This window comes from Sus scrofa, chromosome 5 (assembly GCF_054392235.1).
Source record: "Sus scrofa isolate SSC_HxYL_T2T_F1_AM1 chromosome 5, Sscrofa_HxYL_maternal_Yorkshire_Landrace_v2.0, whole genome shotgun sequence".
Classification (NCBI taxonomy): Eukaryota; Metazoa; Chordata; class Mammalia; order Artiodactyla; family Suidae; genus Sus; species Sus scrofa.
The window spans coordinates 68334432-68357334 of NC_139387.1; the positions used below are offsets into that span (position 1 = coordinate 68334432).

Genomic DNA, 22903 nt, shown 5'->3' on the forward strand with positions numbered 1-22903 from the left:
GTCTGTATTTTAATTATAAGGAGGAGAAATATATTGGCTTCCCCGTTAATAGTCTAATGTAACATTTCCAATGTGAAATGGATAAACGGATAGACGATGACAATGCGGTTGAAATATGTGAGTTTCAACTCAGTAGAAAAAGATTGGAATGACTTTATCTGTTTTCACCGCTCAGTAATAATAGAAGGCACAATAAAGAAATGCATTTCAATTGTGGATTTCATTCATATAAAAAATTTTGAAGTAGACACATTTGCAAAAGTTTTCCATATGCAGAGATGACAAAAGGAAACACTATTTTGATATAAAAACAAGCTGCTGCAGAAATTTTCAAACAGAATTAGCGTAATAAAAAAAAATAACCTTGTGTACCCTGTGACAGCAGAGTGCTATTTATGTTCTGGCTCTATGTTCTTTTTAGTTTTGTAATAGTCCCTTATTTTTGTCTTGCTCTCTCCAACTGCTGGAGACTTCATCTAAAACAACCACCTGCTTAACACTCCACACCACTGTGATTGGAATGTTAGACCCTGAAAATACTTGCTCTAGCTTCTCACATTTGCAAGTCCATCAAATATTTTCATTTCTTCCTAATCAGTACTCTCTCCATTTAATCAAAAATCCAGTTATCTGACCCACTTCTTGACTAGCTTTTTTGGATAATATTATACCACTTAGCAATTAATCTTTTTTAACCAATGGTATACTCTAATAATTATTTTCACCATGAAACACATGTGCACCAGTAGTTCTCAATGTCACTAATTCTTTGATCTTTCAGATTCAACGTAGTTCTCCTAAGTCAACACTATGATTACACTTCACCTTACAAATTACCTTCTCTGATTTTTAAATATGAGTTTGCCCAGATTACTGAACATTTTGCAAGATGTCAGCGCTGCGCTAAGCGATTTCACAGGTATTGTCTCATTTAATCCTGAAATAATTTGGAATTTATAAAAAGTAAATATCACTTTTTTATTATTAGATGATCATACAACCTAATAAGCATTGAGGCATTGTTAACTTTTTGTTCGCTCTTCTGTTTTAATTTCTTTATTTTCTTTTTCTTTCCCTTTTTTTTTTTTTTTTTTTTTTTGTCTTTTTGCCATTTCTTGGGCCGCTCCCGCTGGCATATGGAGGTTCCCAGGCTAGGGGTCGAATCGGAGCTGTAGCCGCCAGCCTACACCAGAGCCACAGCAACGTGGGATCCGAGCCACGTCTGCAACCTACACCACAGCTCACAGCAATGCCGAGATCCTTAACCCACTGAGCAAGACCAGAGATCGAACCCACAACCTCATGGTTCCTAGTCGGATTCGTTAACCACTGCACCATGACGGGAACTCCTTTTTTTCTTTTTTCTTTTCTTTTAATGCCACACTTGCAACATATGGAAGTTCCCAGTCTAGGGGTCAAATCAGAGCTACAGCCGCCAGCCTACGCCACAGCCACAGCATTGCAGGACCCAAGCCATGTCTGCAACCTATACCACAGCTCAGGGCGACACCAGATCCTGACCCACTGAGCAAGGCCAGGGATCAAATCCACATCCTTGTAGATACTAGTCACGTTCATTTCTGCTGCACAACAACAGGGAACTCCCTCTTCTATTTTAATTTCAGGAACACATATGTGTAGATAAACACAAAAACATCCAAAACTCACAGTACATGGAAGAGCCTGTTATTTCATGTAAGCCTCAGTTAGCCTTTAGTTAGCACCAAGAACAAAACAAAACATCTTAAAGAACTCAAAAAATTCAAAATATGGAAAGAGGAGGGTGTTAAGAAAATGTTAGCATTGGGAACACAATATTTATCATCTATAAAATATACTTTTTTTGTCTTTTTTTTTGTTTGTTTTTTGTCTTTTCTAGGGTCTTTTCTTTTCATATGGAGGTTCCCAGGCTAGGGGTCGAACCGGAGCTACAGCTGCCGGCCTATGCCCCAGCTGCAGCAACGCCAGATCTGAGCTGCATCTGTTACCTACACCACAGCGCATGGCAACACCGGATCCTTAACCCACTGAGTGATGCCAGGGATCGAACCCGCAACCTCATGGTTCCTGGTCGGATTCATTAACCACTGAGCCACGACTGGAACTCCAGTACAAAATATGCTTTTTAAAAATAATCATGGTGGTATCACATTTTTTAAAATATTTTTAATGCTTATTTTCTCTGATTACAAAAAACTAAAAATCAATTTTTATTTCCTGACTTCCTTTATACACTAAACTCATTGGAAGTTTATTTTGCTTTCTGTGTTACTTGGTGTTTTAATAATATGAGCTGATATGTCACAACTATTAATATTAAGTATTTTACTTTTTGATGAAAGAAGTATTTTTACTAAGTAAGCAGTGTTCAAACAAAATTTTAACATGACAATAATTAGTAAAATATTAAAATATTGATCAAACAAACAAGTCTTTTTTAGGACCTTTTGCAAAATTGTTGGTAGATGTTATAGCCCCTGTTTTTTCAAATGACTAATATGTCTAAGTGATCTAAGTACATCTTATTAAGAGTACTTCTTCAATGTAAGTAAAATAAATTTTTTGTTTTAGATTAGTTTTAGATTTACAGAAAAGTTGCAAAGATAGGACAGAGAGTATCCTTATAGCCCTCACTTAATTCCCTTAATTCAATCATCTTAAACTACTGTAGTCAAACCCTGAAGTTCTGAACATTTCTGATCTGCTATCAATGAAACCAGATTTTATCAGGATTTCATCGCTTTTTCCATTAAGGTCCTTTTTCTTCTCTAAAATTCAGAATACAACGTGACATTTAGTTGTCATGTCTTCTTTGTTCTGTGACACTTTGTCTTCTCTTGTGGTCATGTTTCATGTCAAAAGTCCCTTCATTTGGTTCTCCTGATGTTCTTCTCATGTTTACACTGGGGTTATGGGGTTTTCAGAAAAACTAGCCTGAAGGTGAAGCACTCTAACCATGAAATCTTAACAGGGATGGCTTTTTATTTATTTATTTATTTTGTCTTTTTAGGGCCATACCCACAGCGCATGGAAGTTCCCTGGCTAGGGGTCAAATAGGAGCTACAGCTGCTGGCCTCTGCCACAGCTACAGCAACACAGGATCAGAGTTGTGTCTGTGACCTACACCATAGTTCATGGCAGGGCCGGATCCTTAACCCACTGAGTGAGGCCAGGGATCGAACCTGTGTCCTTATGGATGCTAGTCAGATTCGTTTCTGCTGAACCATAATGGGAATTCCAGGGATGTATTTATCCCCAAGGCATCCTTGGATCTTAACCCTATCATTTGGTTAATTTTGTGTGCGCTAGTTTTCCCCACTGGGAAGTTACCATTTCCTGCTTTCCATGCTCTGTTTTTTGAAAGCGAGTCACCAAATCCTGACCATCCTCAGTGGGGTTAAAACCCTGGGGAGGGAGTGTTTAAAATGTTTTTATGAAGATTTGTCTTTTTTCTCTCCTTTAATTATTCAGTCACTTATTTATTATATTATGGGACTACAGATATTCACTTTCTCCTTGGGTTCTAATACAAGGCTACTTCACTAATTTTGTTGCTGAAATTGTTCCAGTTTTGCCTATTGAGAGGTCTTTCAGGTAATCTCTTCTGTGCCTTTGACATGCCCCCATCTTTATTTTTTGAGCACTTTCTTACTTTCTGGCATTATAGGATACTCTGAGCTCATTATACATTTGTTCTGCCCCATGCTTAGAATCAATCATTTCTCCAAAGAACTCTGGTTCCTTTCACTAGTGAATAGCACAAGATCTGGGTGTTGAGTATGTTCACTGCCTCTGAGGTTTCAGTGCTTCTAGGCTCTTTAATAGGAGGGAGCGAGGTGATACACTAATATCTTGGGTACAAACATAGGCATATTTGTTTGTGTCTCTCTCCATCGGTATATACATTAAGTTAAAAATGAATGGATATAGATGTCTCTAGTAGCACAGGATTTAGTCTGCCCTTTCCTTTATAGCTTATCTTTAACTCATCTTTCTGAAAATGTGAAACCTGGCTCCCACGGACCACCATCTATTTGTTTCAAACCTATTGTACATATAAATCAGCTTTAGAAGTGTTAGCTATACTAACATGAAAAACAAATTGACCATTTAGAATACTATTTATATTCTTTTTGCCTCTACCTTTATACTTTCTGGTCAAAACAGCTTTTTCCAAAGTTATTTAACTCAGCTTCTATTTTTCCCATCCCCTTCAGTGCAGCTGTGTAATATAGATTCATCTGTCACGGTCTGCATTTTATCCTGGGATCTCCTGACATCTTAATTAATGAATTTTTATTTATTTCAGGCTGCATTAAAATGCACTATTCGTGATGTACAGTTCTATGGACTTTCTTTCATTTAGTAGAATTCAAATAAGGTTTATCCATATGGTTTTGTGCATCAAAAGCTCATTCTTACAAAAAAACGTTTACTGTGGAAAATTACATAACACAGAACTGACCATTTTAACAAATTTTTACTGTACAATTCAGTGGCATTAAATACATTTTTAATGTGCCACATCTATTACCACTATTCATTAACAGAACTTTTTCTTTTTATTCATCTCAAACAGAAAATCTGTACCCATTAAATAGTAGCTCCCATCATTCCAACCCCTAACCCCTAGTAGCCTCTATACTATTTTTTGTTTCTATAAATTTACCAATTCCAGGTATCTTATATAATTGGAATCATACAATTTTTATATTTTTGGTATTTATTTCATTTAGCATGATATTTTCAAGACTCATCCATGCTGTACTGTGTATCAGAATAGCATTTCTTTTTGTGGCTGAATAATATTCCATCGTAAGTGTATACTACATTTTGTTTAAACATTCATTAAAAATGATGGACTGTTGATGAGCATTTATGATAGTTCCATCTTTTGGCTTTTGTGAATAATGCTACTATAAACATTGATGCATAAGTATCTGTTTTGAGTCCTGCTTTTTGTTTCTTAAAAATATACCCTAGAATTGGACATGCAGGATCATATGCTAATTTCTAAGTTTAAGTTTTTGATGAGTCATCAAACTATTTTCCCTCATGGCTGCACAATTTTACATTCCTATCAGGAATGCATGAGGGTTCTAACTTCACATTCTTGTCAACATTTATCTTAATTTTTAATGTAATAACCATCCTAATGTTTGTGAAGTGATTTCTCATTGTGGTTTTGATTTGTGTTTCTGTAATGACAAATGATGTTGAGTATCATAGCATATGCCTATAGATTACTCTTTATATTTATTGTGGAGAAGTGTATATTCAAGTCCTTTGTTTAATTTTTAATTGGGTGGCATTTTGCTGTTGAGTTTTAGAAGAACTTTATATGCTCTTTCTATGTGTAAGAGTTAATGCTTATCAGACATATAATTTGCAAATATTTTCTCTTATTGGATGTGTTGTCTTTTTACCCTCTTCATAATGTTCCTAGATATACAAAAATTTTAAACTCTGATACAATTCTATTTACCTATTTTTCGTCATTGCCTGTACTTTTGGTGTCATATCCAAGAAATTATTGCCGAATTCAATATCACGAAGCTTTTTATTCTAATGAAGTTTTAAAGTTTTCTTCTGTCGCATGAAGAATGACTTGGTTGCTTCCAGTTTTTACTGATTATTTAAAAAGATCCTATAAATACATGCATACAAGATTTTGTGTAGACATATGTTTCAGTTCACATGGGTAAATATAAGTGCTACTGCTGGTACTTATTAGAAACTGCCAACTCTTCTCTACAGTGGCTGTACTATTTTTCATGAATTTGGCTGTTAAGTGTGTGCTTATATCCTTTTTTGTTTTAACTGGTATTTCCCTAGTCACTCTTGTTGTGGAGTGTTATCAGCCTATCTATTTTTGTAAAGGGTCAACTTTGATCTTTTCCTCTTTTTAACTGGGTGTGTATTTTCTTATTTTTCATTCAAACATAAGTTTCTCTCTGTATTTATTTTTTGGAACAGTGTTAGGTTCACAGAAAGATTGAGGAGAAGGTACAGAAACTTCCCACCAGAGTGGAACATTTGTTACAACTGATGAACCAATGCTGACAGATCATAATCGCCAAAGTCCATATTTACATTAGGGTTCGTTCTAGGTGTTGTAACCATCTATGGGTCTGAACAAATGTAAAGAGACATGTACACACGATTAATAGTATGACACAGAGTATTTTCACTGCCCTAAAAATCCTCTGTGTTCCACCTATTTATTCTTCCCTTCACCCTCCTCCCTGGCAACCATTGATCTTTACTGTCTTCATAGTTTTGCCTTTTCCATCATGTCATATAGTTGGAATCATACCATAGGTTTCCTTTTTAGCTTGGCATGTTTCATTTAGTAATATTCATTAGAATTCCTCCATGTCACTTCATAGTTTGATAGCTCATTGCTTTTTAGTGCTGACTAATATTCCACTGCCTGTATATACGACAGTTTATTTACCTATTCACCTACCGAAATATATTTTGGTTGCTTCCAAGTTTTGGCAATTATGAATAGACATGTGATGAACATCTGTGGGCAGAATTTTTGTGGATATAAGTTTTCAATTCCTTTGGGTTAATACTAAAGAGTCTGATGCTGGATCATATGGTAAAAGGATGTTTAGTTTTGTAATACACTGCCAAACTGTCTTGCAAAGTGACATTAGCAGTTTGCATTCCCACCAGCAATGAATGAGGGTTCCTGTGGCCCCACATCCTCAACAGCACTTGGAACAGTGCTCTGGATTTTGGCCATTCTAATAGATGTATTGTGGTAGCTTGTCGTTTTAATTTATATTTTCCTGAGGATATAGTATGTGGGACATGTTTTCATATGCTTTTTTACTATCTGGATGTTGTCTTTGGTGAGGCGTCTGTTAAAGCCTTTGACCCATTTAAAAACCAGATTGTTGGACATTGGTGCAGCAGAAAAAAATCCCTGGCCTTGCTCAGTGGGTTAAGGATCTGGCATTGCGGTGAGCTATGGTGTAGGTCACAGACGTGGCTCAGATCTGGCGTGTCTGTGGCTGGGGTGTAGGCCAGCAGCTGTAGCTCTGATTCGACCCCTAGCCTTGGAACCTCCATATGCCACAGATGCAGCCCTAAAAAGCAAAATCAAAACAAAACCATATTGTTTGTTTTCTAACTGTTGAGGTATGAGTTCTTTGTACATTTGGATAACATCTTTTTATCAGATATGTCTTTTGCAACTAATTTCTCTCAGTCTGTAGCCTCTCTTTTCATTTTCTTGACTATGTCTTTTGTAGAGCAGATATTTTTAATTTTAATCAATTCCAGCTTATCAGTCTTCATGGATTGTGCCTTTGTCTTTGCACTAAAAATTCATGACCAGGGTTCCCTGGTGGCACAGCAGGTTAAGGATCCAGTGTTGTTAATGCTATAGCTCCTGTCACTGCTGTGGCTTGGGTTCAATCCCTGGCCTGAAAACTTCTGCATGCCAGGGGCAAGGACAAAAAAAAAAAAAATAGTTATCACCAAACACAAACACAAGATCATCAAGATTTTCTCCTATGATATCTTCTAGGAGTTTTGTATTTGTCTTTAGGTTCACAATCTATTCTGTTAATTTTTGTACTATTTTTATAGTACAATAAGAACAGATTTCTCGAATACACACTTGACAAGTTTTTATCTAGCTCATCCTAAGTTAAAGCTTTAAGCTGCATTTTCTTAGTAGTACATTAAAGTCAGTGACAATGGTTTAATTACATTAATTTCAAAATGTTTATCCTGCTTTATATTATTAAATGTCTAAAATGGTCTAAAATGACATATAGCAAATGCATACAAATTAGTAGCATTTTTTAATTTATTAAAATGGATTTGAAATGAAGTGTTGCCTTGAAATGCATTTTATTTTATTTTAAATTTATTTATTTATTTATTTATTTATTTCAGCTGCATCTGTGTCATGCAAAAGTTCTTGGGCTAGGGATTGAACCTGAGTCACAGCAGTAAATCACCAGATCCTTAACTGCTAGGCCACCAGAGACCTCCTAGATGCATTCTATTTTAAAATTTTAAATGATTGAAGGAGAACATTTGAAATGATTTGATACCGTGTGGAAATGGCTATTTGGTCAGAATTATTCTTTTTGACAAGTCCTTTTCCACTCGGAACATTGTCCTGTCATACATGGGAGCTAGTAACCATTTGAATTAGATGTATACAGGCAGAGTTGAGAATTTGGATATTGTGATGTCTTCTTTTCTTTTTCCTTATTCACCACTGTAAAACTTGACTTTCCTTCTCCAAGGATCTGTTTTATGAATCGACCTGTAATCCACCCAACTTTTGTTGTTGTCGTTGTTGTTTGTTTTATGGGCCTCTGCAAAAATCTGTATGACAATTAACTAATTTAAAGAGCAGAATCCATTTTTCATGGTACAATCAAGTTGTAGATGCACTCTAAGACTTGCAATTTGATCATAGGAGGGTGTTAATAGAGAACTGCTCTTAAATATATTATTATCTAAGAGCAAGTTTGAAGCTATTTCCTCTTTGTCTATTTTGCAAAATGGTGAAAATTGTAAGATGTGTGGTACTAACTTTCAAATAAACTGTAAAATTACCTCAGTAATTTCTTTAAAAGCTAGGATAGTAGAGGTAATAAAAGATTAGAAGATAAAAAGTATTTGTTCTGTATATTCAGAAGAAAAATATCTTTACTATGATAAATATTGATTAGCGATTTCTTTCATAATTTCAGATAAACTATCCTCAGATATTAACTTTCACTATTAAGACCTTAAAATACTTCTTACATATTTATAGGAGAATTTGACTGTCTTCTAGGTTATTTCACAGACAAACAAGGGAAAATCAGACCTTATTTTTCTTAATAATGATATCAAATGAAATATAAAGACCAAGTGTCCTTTTGCTATTGTCAGTATTTAAAGTACTTCCAATAATGTGCGCTGTGAAACAGGAAGATTTTTTTTTGCTTTTCCATGTATCTTTTTTTCTTGAATGCAAATTTCCTCTTTTAGAATAAACCCCTGTTCGATTTCACGGGCCCAAGTTCTCCGAGGTGGAACAAATGAACAAAGGAATAATAGAAGACGGTCAGGTAGAACAACAATGCAAAACACTAGCATTGGACTTGCCCCCAGGAAGGGCCCTTGTCCCTATATGGCTGACATCTATTCGGGTCCACTTATTGGATTACCTTCTACTCTCTGTTTCTATGAGTTTGACTCTGTTTTCAGATTTACATAACTGATACCATTTGTCTTTCTCTATGTGGCTTATTCCATTTCACATAATGCCCTAAAGAAGGCTACTTCTTTCTCCGGGCTGGATAATGAATGTTCTATTACATATTTATGAATATGTAGTTATCAATATTTGTTATAAAATATTTCATTACCTATATATATAATGTATCATTTATGTTGTTTCCCTTATCTCGGCCATTATTAATAATGCTGCAGTGAACCTAAGAGTAAAGAGTAATGATATCTGTTCAACATCCTGTTTTCATTTCTTTCAGTTATATACTCGGGAGTAGAATTACTGGATCATAGGGTAGTTCTATTTTTAGTTCTTTGAATAATCTACATACTTGTTTTCCATAGTGGCTGCATCATTTTGTATTACTGCCATCAGGACACATACTTACCAATTATTTGTTCTTGTCTTTTTGATGATGGTCATTCTGAGGGGTGAGGTGATATCTCATTGTGGTTTTGATTTAAATCCGTCTGAATTAGTGAGGTTGAGTACCTTCTCATGTGCCTGTTGCTCTTTTGTATGCATCCTTTGGAAAAATGTCTATTCATTTCCTCTGAACATTTTTTAATCAGTTTTTTTTTTGTTTTGAGTTGTATGGGTCCTTTATATATTTTGGATATTAACCCTTTATCAGATATATGATTTGCAAATCTTTTCGCCCATTTTAAGTGTGTCTTTCCATTTCATCAATGGTTTGCTCTGCAATGCAGAATCTTTGTAGTTTGATGTAGTCTTTTTATTCAATCAATTTCTCTACAGTAACATATGTCTTTGTCATAAAGCAGATTTCAATTAAGTGATTAATTGGATTACAATATGTCATTATATTAATAGGGAATTAACCAACCCTTCCTTTATGGACAATTTTTCCAATATTTCCGGTGCTCAGATATAGTAGTGTTATGAGTGTTCTCCAAGATAAAATTTGTCCACAACATGAATTTTTTTATGCTTAATCACACTTTGCTTTTACTTGCCTATCTCTATTAGAATTTCTTTAAAAAATGATACACATAACACATGTATATAATATGAGGCCTCACTATGAAACAAATGTAAGTAATCATTTCCTCTCTGTAGTCCAGTTGCCTGTGATCACTGTGTAAATAATTTTCTATGTTCACATGATTTAAACATTTCTTGCTGTTGTTCTTCTCTTCCTTCTCTTCCTCTTGTATTTCCTCATGTTCCTTCCTCGTTTCCTTTGACATATGCTATTATATGTGCCCATGACTTTGCTACTCAATTTTTTTTTTTTTGTCTTTTTTTTTGCCATTTCTTGGGCCGCTCCCACGGCATATGGAGGTTCCGAGGCTAGGGGTCTAATCAGAGCTGCAGCCACCGGCCTACGCCAGAGCCACAGCAATGCAGGATCCGAGCTGCGTCTGTGACCTACACCACAGCTCACGGCAACGTGGGATCGTTAACCCACTGAGCAAGGGCAGGGATCGAACCCGCAACCTCATGGTTCCTAGTCGGATTCGTTAACCACTGTGCCATGACGGGAACTCCCCTTACTCAATTGATTTTGCTCCTAAACAACAAAACATATAAAATCTTCCTTCTAGCTCATTCTAAAAGAGTCTCTATTTAAAATGCACGAACATATAATTACCCAAGTGTGGAGGTGGTTAGTCATGTCACAGGGCTACAGTACAAATTTATTTCCCTTCTAATATAATAGAATCACCTTCTAATATAATGGATGCTATTGTGGTTATCCATGTAATGTTTTTTTAGGGCTATACCTATGTAACATGGAAGTTCCCAGGCTAGGGGTTGAATTGGAGCTGCAGCTGCTGACCGACACTGCAGCTCACAATAACACCAGATCCTTAACCCACTGAGCAAGGCCAGGGATCGAGCACACATCTTCATGGATACTAGTCAGGTTCTCAACCTGCTGAGCCACAATGGGAACTCCCATTTAATTTTTTTCATCTTTGCTTTTATAATTGTTAATCATACAGTAATAATGAATACTTTTTCCTTCTTCCTACTTATACTTATCTGAATCCTGGCCCAATGCAATGCAATCAGGTTTTTAAATTTAGAATCAGAAAGTAAACAAAATGAAATGAATTACAGTGTAGGCAGAAAATCAAGGTGGAATGCTTTTTACTAAGCCTCTGCTCTCTCCATTCCTGAATTTACTGAGCTCTTTAAGTGGGGAGTAATGTAATAATATTCTTTTTAGTCAACCAAACTTGCATTTCACACACAAAGAGATAAAATGTGATATCTTTTTAGGATTACTAGTAAGACAATTTAATCTGAACTGGACAAATAAAGATGGGAAACTTATCCTTATCAGAGGTATCTTGTGTGGTTTCAGCCAGACTCAAATACACATTTGTTTTTATGAGGTTTTAACCACAATGAAAAAGACTCTTATGTCTATTTTTGTTTTTGTACAATATGTATTTCTTCACACTACAAATATTGAGCTTTTTTCATTTGAGTGGTAAAAAGCAAAAGATAGCTACCCAACCATATTTCTATGAGTAGTCGATGGCTACCCAACCATATTTCTATGAATAGAATTTGTTTCTCCTTTGAAAAAAAGTCAGGGTGGGGGAAGTACCAAAAAAATTAAGCCAAACTGTCACTATTTGGATACATAAATTTTATTATGCGATCGCTATCTTCAAATGCCATTTTTGTATAGGCTGTCATTTAAATCCCTTTGAGCAACAGATTTGTTATTTCTAGTGTTATTCTTTTTTTTTATTCCTCTGGTTTTCTAAAATCTTAGTTTCTATATACTTATATCTTTCTTCACTGCATACTTAATTCTCATAAAAAATTTCACTCTACTCAGTTATAACATTTTGTCACTGGCTTTCCCTAATTTATTTCCAGAGTGATGGCATATTACCTGTACCAACCAGATGGCATTTAAAAGGCTTGTTGTACATCGTTTGATTAAGCAGGGACAAGTTTATTTTTGTGTATTAGAAATATATCCAGTTATCGATTGACATTTCCTCTGTGGTTTTTACCAAATTAAGTTAGTATCATACAACTGTAAGTAGCTGTCTCCCCTGGGGCTAGGTCTGGACTTCTCATCAGCTCTAGGAAGCTAGTAGCAGAAATAACTCTTCATTCACCTGCCAACATCTTTGAAGCTCTTCTTCACCACTGGGATAAAGAAATCATCTAAAAGGCTCCATAATGTCAAATTCTTCAGACTGTGAACAGCATCCAGGTATTTTTTTAAAATCTAGATGTCCTATGCTATTTTACTGAAAAGAAAATTTGTGTTATTTTTGTCTATCATAACTGCTAGTTATGATTATAGTGGGGGTATGAAACATCTTGTTTTGTTTTTTTTTTTCCCATATTTTCCAAGCGTGTTTTTCAGTTTATTTAACTGAGATAATTATCTGTTTCTTGGCTAGACCCCAAATGAAGTCCACCGGTTTAAATCGTTTTAGGATAGCTGGATGGGCTGTTGAGTGGAAATGTGGTTTGTGTATCTTTGATTTTACTACTACTTATGGTTGTGTTTCTAGTGATTTTTGACAAGAGTAATGAAGCTCTTAAGTTCTAGCCTCATTTGCTTTACAAAGTTGTAAAGTGATTCTGTGTATTCTATGCTAAAAGAAAACACAGAGCAGACAGAGACCATCCCTATTGCGGACCTGGAACCATCTCTTGCCCTCCCCCCTCCTCCTCCTGAGGATGAATGGCGCCCAATTCCTGAACACACCAACGTGGATGGTAAAGTGGAATTCCAGGTTTTATTCATTTTCTCTCTCTTTGTTATCATAAGGTACTTCTTCCTCTCATTTTATGTTTCTCTAGTTATTAGCATGTGGAAATTTTCAAATTTAGAGACAATGTAAAGACGAAAAAATTTTGAAAACATACATGGAAGTCAAACAAAAGCCTATTTTCTGACAGAGAGGTTTGAAACGTTCACATCTGAAGGAGACTATTTAAAGATAGAAGAAGCCATTTGTCCAAATTTAGACTTGTTTCCTCACATAAAACTGAGAGACTTCAACATGATCAAGGTTAAAAATCAACAAACTTGTAAAAAAGACAAAGAAAGGTAGAACCCTATTACACGATGCCTCCTTTTTTTTGTTGTTTTATTGAAGTATAGTTGATTTACAATATTGTGATAATTTCTGCTGTACAACAAAGGGATTCTATTATACGTATACACACATCCATTCTTTCTTCCGATTCTTTTCCCACAGAGATGATTACAGAATATTGGATATAGTTCCCTATGCTGTAGAGCAGGTCCCTGTTGGCCAGTCCTTCCATATACCACAGTGTGCATATGTCAGTCCCACAGGATCACACGCCTCCCTTTGACCATAATTAACTTTAAACATAGTTTAGCAGAGCAGAGCTTCTCCACCTAGGCACTAATGACATTTTGGGCTAGATAACTCTTTATTGTGGGGGACTCTCTAGTGATTTCAGGCTATTTGGCACCGTTCTTGGCTTCTGCACACTAGACACCAGTACCATTCACCCCTCAGTCGTGACACCAAGAAGGTCTCCAGACATTTACAAATGTCCTCCTAGAGGACAACCCTTCCTCTAGTTGATAACTACCAGCTTAATATTATTCAGAACGTTAGAGAAATTATTAGGCTGTTAGCTATGAATATAACCATTCTCTTTGATGGCAACTTTTCACTTTGTTTCAGAAGTGCAGTTCTGCCAAAACATAATAAATCTGTTTTGGTGGGGAATACATCTACCAGTAAAAGACTATCAACAGTAATCTCTGCAAGTTCAGTTTCTACAATGTGAGGCTATAGCATATTATTCTTGTGAAACTGAATACGTTATAAATGTCGTTTGATCTAAACCAAATATTGTCAGCTAAAACATTCACAAAGATTTACTGTAATTCTTTATGAGGGGAATTGAGGGGAATATACTAGTAGTCATCGAGTTCAAATAAAGAGTTCTGTCTTAACAACAGCACAGATTTAAAATCATTAAGTATTTCTCCATTTGGTCGTATTGATGAGGATCAAGTAATCTGAACTAAAACCTTGTGCCTGGTCCTTCAGGATATTTAATAATACCTATATGTAAAATTTTCACCTGTGCTAGAAGTTCTCAAAGACACACTCAGGTTTCATGACTCACTAGGAGAACTCACAGGACAATATACAGTTGTATTTGTAGCTAAGATTTAGGACAATGAAAGGTTAATGAGCATAATCAGTAAAGGGAAAAGGCACATGGAGTGAAGCATGGGAGAAACAAGGCTCAAGCTTCTAAGGTCCTCGTCTGGGAGACTCACACAGATCACAGGAATTCCCCTGTAGCAAGTTGTGACAATGTGTTAAATGCCGCTAACCATGGAAACTCATTAGGGAATCAGTATTCAGGGCATGTATCTGAGACTTAATCACATAGGCAGCGTCTGCCTGGCATGTCACGAAACTCCAGACTTCTGAAAGGAAAGCAAAGTTTCAGCACATGATATTGGTAGCACTAACAGTTTAGGTACTGTGAGCTATGCTTATCAACCCATGGTTGTGGGAAGCCCTGCTAACATCTAAGTTGCCAGGTCTCAGCCAAGGCTGCCCTTGTAAGCTGGCTTTTCAGGATAGAAGTCAGATTTGCTATTTAATTCTTTTCTACCATCCTCTAAAATAGTTTTTCCCCCTTATTTAGCTTGATAGTTAATAGTAATTCACATATTGGGCATTATTATTCAGAATATTTAGGACATTTTTAAAAACAATAATAAAAGGAAAATAATGATATTACCCTTTCAAATAACAGGAGCTTACCTTATCTCTGATTTTTACTCACTCTGTTTCTTAGCTTCTTGTTTTCCCTTTTCTCTGTATGGAATAATTCCTGTGATCCTGGGAATCTTCAGCCTGCTGCTTTTGATGTTATGTGGATTCTTTGGTTATCAGTGTAAGTTGATTAATTGGGAGAAAATAATAGATTATTTATCAGATTATCATATTTCATTAAACCATTTCCAGATGATAGCTTTTGATAAATGTTTTCTTGCCATACTAAATAGAGGACAGGAAAAGAATGACTTGAAAGTATCACAACTTTTTACTCCATGAAGGAATTTAACCTGGTGAGCTCTCAATAACATCCCCCCCCAGGAGGGTATATTATTGAAATGACTGCAGAAGATACTGATATTAATGATTGATTATTATTATTTTGAAAATTACAACTTACTATGATATTAAACTAGATGAATTTGTAACTCTCTTCACATTGAAAATAAAAAGTAACCTCTTTTACAGCTTGTTCTAACTGCCCATTCCTGCAGCATCCTAAATTAGATTGAGAATGTTATGATAATTATTAAAAATTATTCTCAACCAGTTGTTTAAAAATAGTAGTTTCTTATTGATAAGGTTAGTTTGGAATTCAGCATTCTAAAATTTGATTAGGAGGTGAAATTCCATACATCATAGCAAAGTCCTTTTTTTCTGGTTGTTTGTTTTTTGTCTTTTTGCTATTTCTTGAGCTGCTCCCACGGCATATGGAGGTTCCCAGGCTGGGGGTCGAATCAGAGCTGTAGCTCCCGGCCTACGCCAGAGCCACAGCAACACAGGATCCGAGCTGCGTCTGCAACCTACACCACAGCTCACGGCAACGCCGAATCGTTAACCCACTGAGCAAGGGCAGGGACCGAACCCACAACCTCATGGTTCCTAGTCGGATTCGTTAACCACTGTGCCACCACGGGAACTCCATACATCATAGCAAGTCTTGATGCCAAAAGATCTGAGACTTCATTTTTGTTGTTGTTGTCGTCTGTTTTAATTCAATTAAACCACTGTCCTGTTACTATAAACACACATTCTATCTTATAAGGCATTAGGATGATATTTTAGATTTAGGCCTAGACTTTAGAAATAATAGTAGAGAAATAAAAACATGCTTATCCAAATATCTTTTGATAGCTTTTGAAAACATTTATGGGGAGCTTTATTAAGGATACACTATAAACATTAAGCTTTGCAATCTAATATCCCACTGTCTCATAACTGAGCATATGTTTTATACATATCTGGAATTCTTGTTCTAGACTTTCAAAGTGTTCAGGAATCACAGAGTAAGATGAAGAGCTTTAACCAATGGAATGAGTCTTTCCAAAACAAAGATGAAAACTTTCTTCAGGTCCAGAAAGCTCTTGACCAAAATAAAGGTAATATTAGAGCTAGAATGAAGTATCTTTACAGAATGCTAGATTGTTTCTCTTGTTGTAGCTATAAAATGGTTGGTTGCCAAATGCAACAGGAGCCAGTATGGCAGCACGGTGGCTTTTATGGCTTTTGACTCTTTTAGTTCTTCATATACCTTCTGAAACTGAGTGAGTCTCACATTTACCCAATACAACCTCTTGAGTGTTTTATAGTAATTCATTAATCATATTTGCTCAATGCACACCAGAGGCTAGCCACTTGGCAGGTGATCAATGGTAAATACCATATGAATCCTGCCCTTGGAAGGCTTAGAGAAAACATATAAACCAAAAAAAACCCCCAGACTTTCAGGTGTGCAGTAGAGGTATGTGCAAGGTGTTCAGGGAGCATAAAAATGGAAGAACTCAAATATCCTAAAGCAATGGTGTTTTCATAGTTTCTAAGTGCCTCCTAAGGAGAGGTGTTTATGATACTATGGCATTATAAAGCTTCTTCTTCTTTTTTTTTTTTTTTTTTTTTTTTTTTTTGGTCTTTTAAAGGCCGCACCCATGGCATATGGAAGTTGCCTGGCTAGAGAACCTACATCACAGCTCACGGCAACACTGGATCCCTAACCCACTGAGGGAGGCCAGGGATTGAATCTACATCCTCATGGATACTAGTTGGGTTCATCGTCACTGAGCTGCGACAGGAACTCCACAAGCTTCTTTTATGTTCATTGAATTATAAAAATAGTCTATGGTATAATAAATACATATTTTACAAAGGCCTTGCTTAAAATGTTATTTTTTTCTTTGAGCTATTGAACTTACATTGAAAAATTAAATGAACTATCTGAGAGTGAGTCATTATGTTAAAAGAACTCGTTGTTTTTTAAAATTGAGATATGATTGACATATAACCTTTATCATGTCGCATAATCATTTCTTTTTTGTGTTGACAACAATTAAAATCTAGTGTCTCAACAACTTTGATTTTATAATACAGTATGGCTGACTCTAATTACTAAGCTGTGCATTTTAAAAGGCTGGTTTCTAAGCAGCCGATTACTTCTGCCAGAGATGAAACTAATTAACTAGGGGAGGGAACTGGACTAAAATTATTTGTACCTTTTGCCACTTGATCGTTATCACTAATTATTATTATTACAACTCTTTCAACAGTAAAATACCCGGTGTAATGTGTATTCTTATCTAATGTTAAGTCTCATTATCCTATATAGAAATCCTAGAGTGGATCCTAAACCAGAATGAGTATCTCACCGAGGCTTTACGAGAACTAAATGCCAAACAAGGTAATTTGGATGTGAGAAAATTCTGAGATGATGGTCATGTTTAATAATAGCTTCATTCTTTTAAGGGAGAAAAGGTTTAACGACACAAGGCCTTGTCTGTGAAGTTCTGTGGGCTCTGAGTTATAAATATTTTCTTTCCTAGGAGACAGGTGTGGACCTCCCCTGAGTCACTGGGTAAAATACAGAAACCACTGCTACCACCAAACTCTGAAAATGGTTTCTTGGTCAGAGTGTTCTGATCTTTGTGTCGCTTTGAATGCAACATTCTTAAATATGGAAAGGCATAGATTGATGGTGAGATTGTATTTCATTCTTTACTTTTGGGATAGAAATAGGGAGTAGCCACTAGTGGAAGGGAAGGTTCGTCTGCTGTCCAGGGGCACCTGGGTAAAACCAGGTTTAGGCACACTCTCTTGCTTCACTTTCTAGTCATCTTTCCCCGGGGTGCTCCACCTCTGTACACCTTGCTTTCTTAACACACCATGTATGCATTCACTGCATAGCCTTTGCGTCTGCTGTTCCCTCGATGCAACCATGGCTAACTACTTCACCTCCTTCAACTATTCATTCTGTTATCACCTTCATCATGAGACTTGCCCTGACAACCCTACTTAAAATTGCAACCTGTGTATCAGTGCCCCCTCAGACACCTCCTCTGTGCTTTTTTTGTTTGTTTGTTTGTTGTTGTTTTGCCTTTTGAGGTCCGCTCCTGCAGCATATGGAGGTTCCCAGGCTAGGGGTTGAATCGGAGCTGTAGCCGCCAGCCTACACCAGAGCCACAGCAACGTGGGATCCGAGCCGCGTCTGCAAACTACACCACAGCTCACGGCAATGCCAGATCCTTAACCCACTGAGCAAGGCCAGGGATCAAACCCACAACCTCATGGTTCCTAGTCGGATTCGTTAACCACTGAGCCACGATGGGAACACCCCTCCTCTGTGCTCTTAAGAATTCTTACCATGCTCTAGTTTTTCATAGCACTTGTCACCTTCTCAGATACCACATCATTTATATGTATGTTGTTTACTTCTATCTGGCCCACATATCCCAGAAGATGGGAAGCTTTTCATTTTTGTTCAATGCTCTAATCTCAAGTTTGAAGAACAGGCACAGTGTTGAATAACTGATAAAATAATTCATATCCTTGTGTGGTGTCCTCTAGAGTATAAAAATTTTTTATTTTATGTATATATATATTTTTTCTTCTTCATATTTAATTCCTGCTTTGAGAAACACACAGACATTGAAGAATTGAAATATTTTTTTCAGTGTTTTATTTATCAGTAGGCATATTTAGACTGCATTATTTTTTATCTTTATGATTCTTTGGCATAAGTTCTATATTTTCATCTCCAGTGCATTTATAGTATTAATATCTTGGTGTATTTTGGTTCCATGTAGAACATCATGAGGCAACTTGCAGTAAATCACACTTGGCTTGGCCTATCTTATCACGAAGAGGACAATCAATGGAAGTGGAAGGATGGCTCCCTTCCTTCTCTTGGCCTGTAAGTTTCTAGTACAAAATCTGACTCCTTATTCCTTTTTCAATGTTTTTGGTTTAAAGAGATTGAGGAAATAGAGACGATTGCTAGACACAGAATTTAGACATCTTTATTTTTTGCTTTTAAATTTCGTATCATATTTTGTTATTTCATACTATTTTGTTCGTGATATAATGATTAGTGTGAATATACCCTTACTGTAAGATAATTTGAATGATTACAATTTGGGATAAGAAATATATTACAGGGAAGAGTATCAATAGTATGAATTTGGGGACCTCTCTGGTATTTTTACTGGGAAGAAGTATAGATTTGTCATTCTTCAGCCAAATAATTTGAGCTTTCTTTCTTTCTTTCGGTTTTAAGTACATGTTTTTCAATTGCTCTTTAGAAACACTGCACTTGGAGTTCCCGCTGTGGCTCAGTGGAGATGAATCCAACTAGGAACCATGAGGTCATGGGTTTGATCCCTGGCCTCGCTCAGTGGGTTAAGGATCCAGCATTGCCATGAGCTGTGGTGTATCGCGGCTTGGCTCTGGTGTTGCTGTGGCTGTGGCGTAGGCTGGCAGCTATAGCTCCAGTTCGACCCCTAGCCTGGGAACCTCCATATGCCCCCCGGTATGGCCCTAAAAAGCAAAAAAAAAAAAAAAAAAAAAAAACCAAAAAACAAACAAAGAAAAAACTGCACTAAACAACTATGGCAAAAACATTTTCAAGCTGTTTTATCACTGTGTGCCAATCTTAGATAATATTTCAAAGTTTTGGTAATCTCAGTAGCTGATTATTTTTGTTTTTTCCATATTATGTATTCTAATGTTTAGTGAGGGTGTTTTTTTAATAACCTATAATAATGCTTTTGACCATTTTCTCCCATTTACCTTTTATTTTTTGATGTAGTTCCTTATGTATTTAGTTTGTAAGTTCTCTTGCAGGCAGATTTTACCAGGTTTTTTCCTTTAGTTATTTGTCCTTTACGTTTGTTTTTATTATGTGAACAAATGGTTAACACAAGTATAATGAGATTGTCTTTATTCATTTGAAATTTATTCTGAGACATGAGAGAAAAGCTGAAGCATGTACATTTGTGTTCAAATACACATATACTTTATATCTCTCTATGTGTATTTCAATTAGGTAATCAACTCTCAGAGTACTATTAAATTATTTTTCTTTCATCACTGATTTTATTATTTATTTATTTATTTATTTGTCTTTTGTCCTTTTAGGGCCACACCTGCGGCATATGGAGGTTCCCAGGGTAGGGGTCTAATCGGAACTGCAGCTGCCGGCCTACACCACAGCCACAGCAACACCGAATCCTTAACCCACTGATCAAGGCCAGGGATTGAACCCACAACCTCATGGTTCCTAGTCAGATTCGTTTCTGCTGTGCCGCTATGGGAACTCCTCATCACTGATTTTAATGTAATATCTATTAAAAATTCAATATCCAAATGTTATTTTTACATCTCAAATATTTCAGCTTGTATTACTATTTTATGCATAAATATACTTGAATATTTTCCCAGACTTGCTTGTACTATTGCATCAAATTGTTTGTCTATTCTAACTTTCATGATTTATCATTTTAATCATTGGAATTTTGTGACTTGAAAGTATTCCTCTACTTCAAACCTTATATAATGTTTGGAACATAAAACACTGAATAGGTATGTTGAATTACTGAATGAAATAACATGAAATATTTTGGCAATTTAATTTTCCCAGCACAGTTCAAATTTGTTTTCTAGTTTATCTGGCATTTTTAAAACAAATGTACCAAGCGTTTAATAATTCAGTAAACTAGCTTTGCCTTTTTTTCCCAGATAGCACTGAACAACTGGTTTTGCTCTAGAGTTGTTGAAAAGTAATTTTGTTGACATTGACTTAAAATGTGTGTGAACATACAATATAAATAAAGATATTCTAGATTTTTAGTAAAGGACTAAATTTGATAAGAGTATTTATATGTATACATATTCTAAATTTTACTAATTTTGGCTAGCTTTTGTATAGAATGTGTTTACAAGTAATATATGCCTCCTCCAACTATAGCTGGACATGCATGTGGTTGCTATCATGCTGATCTGTATTTGATCCTGTATTTGATAGGATCTATCCCATGGCATTTATATAAATGATGATTGTATAAATTAAGGTGAACATGTCAGAGCAGAGGGAAGTGTCCCAGCATATTATATACACAGTTGATGCTTAAACAATGCAGGGGGTTAGGGGCAATGACCTCTCCATGTAGTGGAAAAATCTGCTTAGAACTTTCAATCAGTCCTTTTATAGGCGGTTCCAAATCTGCATATTATACCAGCCACAGATCCTGTAGTACTGTAATATTTACCATTGAAAAAAATCCACATGCAAGTGGGCCTGCACAGTTCAAATCCATGTTGTTGAAGGATACACACTCACACTCACACATAAACCTATATACATATATATTTATGTATACATATTCTAAATTTTACTAATTTTGGCTAGCTTTTGTATAGAATGTGTTTACAAGTAATATATGCCTCCTCCAACTATAGCTGGACATGCATGTGGTTGCTATCATGCTGATCTGTATTTGAACTTAATTGTGTATCCCAGATCATATATCCTACCTTTCCCACTATTGCCACCCTTTTCCAGCCAGACCATTCCCTTTTGCTCTATAGAGGAGTTATCCTTCCCATTTATAAGTATTTATAAATAATCATCACATTTAGTGAAGACATGTATTGCTTATATGCACATCACATTTTTATGTATAAATACATGAGTTCTTTGAAAAGAGGAGAGTGCTTTGACTCCCTTGAGTTCCCGACAGCACCAGGTATAATACATTTCACATAATAAGTTTCTTAATAGTGCTACTTAATTTGAACACAGTGAGTGGTCAGTGACATGTTTTCTAAATTTCTCAGGAGTCTACCAGAGCCAAGCACGGATTTCCAGGGGAAATGTGTGTATGCAAATATGCACAGTGTTGGTACTGATAACTGTACCACATCCTTTTCCTGCATGTGTGAGAAGGCTGTCTGCTAAAAACTCAGAAGAAGAAGGTCGAAAGAAAAGCTAAGAAGTTTGCACATCCCAACAACATTCCAGATTTGTGATCTGACCTCCTTTATTCCATTATCGCTTCACGTTATTCAAACTCTTTTTGGAGCAGAAATGGATAAATGCCTTCGTGATAGAAGAAGACAGGGTCTAGAGTTAAAGAACTGTTAAGTGTAGCATAAAAAACTTAGAAACTCAAAACCTGTTTGATTTTCTGAGAATTAAACAGATGAATTAATAAACATATCATTTGATTGTAAATACTTAGACTTTGGGAATCTTTTTTATATTTCAGAATCTATTTATAATTTATGGCTGTGACCTTATGGAAATAAACCTTTAGAACAAATAGAGTGGGGAAATATAAATGAACATACAATATAAATAAATATACAATTAAAGTGAATATACAACATACAAAGGCTGTAAGAAATATGAAGAAATGTCAATAGAAACAAAAAGCAGGGAATTTTTAAAAGTTAATTGTCATCTACTTTTCAAGTTGCTTGCAGAAGTCTTCCTAACAGGTTTGCAGTATATCAACTTCACTTACATCTTTAATTCCTTGCTTCTTGTCTTAGTGATGAAGACAAATATCCTGCCAAAGGCTACTTTCAGATA

The 22903-nt window shown here is 35.8% G+C and overlaps 1 protein-coding gene across 1 annotated transcript; it reads left to right on the top strand.

Annotated features, from left to right (window-relative positions):
• The first annotated feature begins 12285 nt into the window (after positions 1 to 12285).
• On the top strand, positions 12286 to 22301 carry LOC106507519 (killer cell lectin-like receptor 8). The gene is given in 9 exon segments (XM_013988381.3): positions 12286 to 12464; positions 12863 to 12979; positions 15065 to 15163; positions 16305 to 16424; positions 17645 to 17716; positions 17859 to 18010; positions 19119 to 19225; positions 22147 to 22263; positions 22265 to 22301. Coding segments are annotated over 9 exon segments (855 nt in total). The 5' UTR covers positions 12286 to 12430.
• Positions 22302 to 22903: the final 602 nt, after the last annotated feature.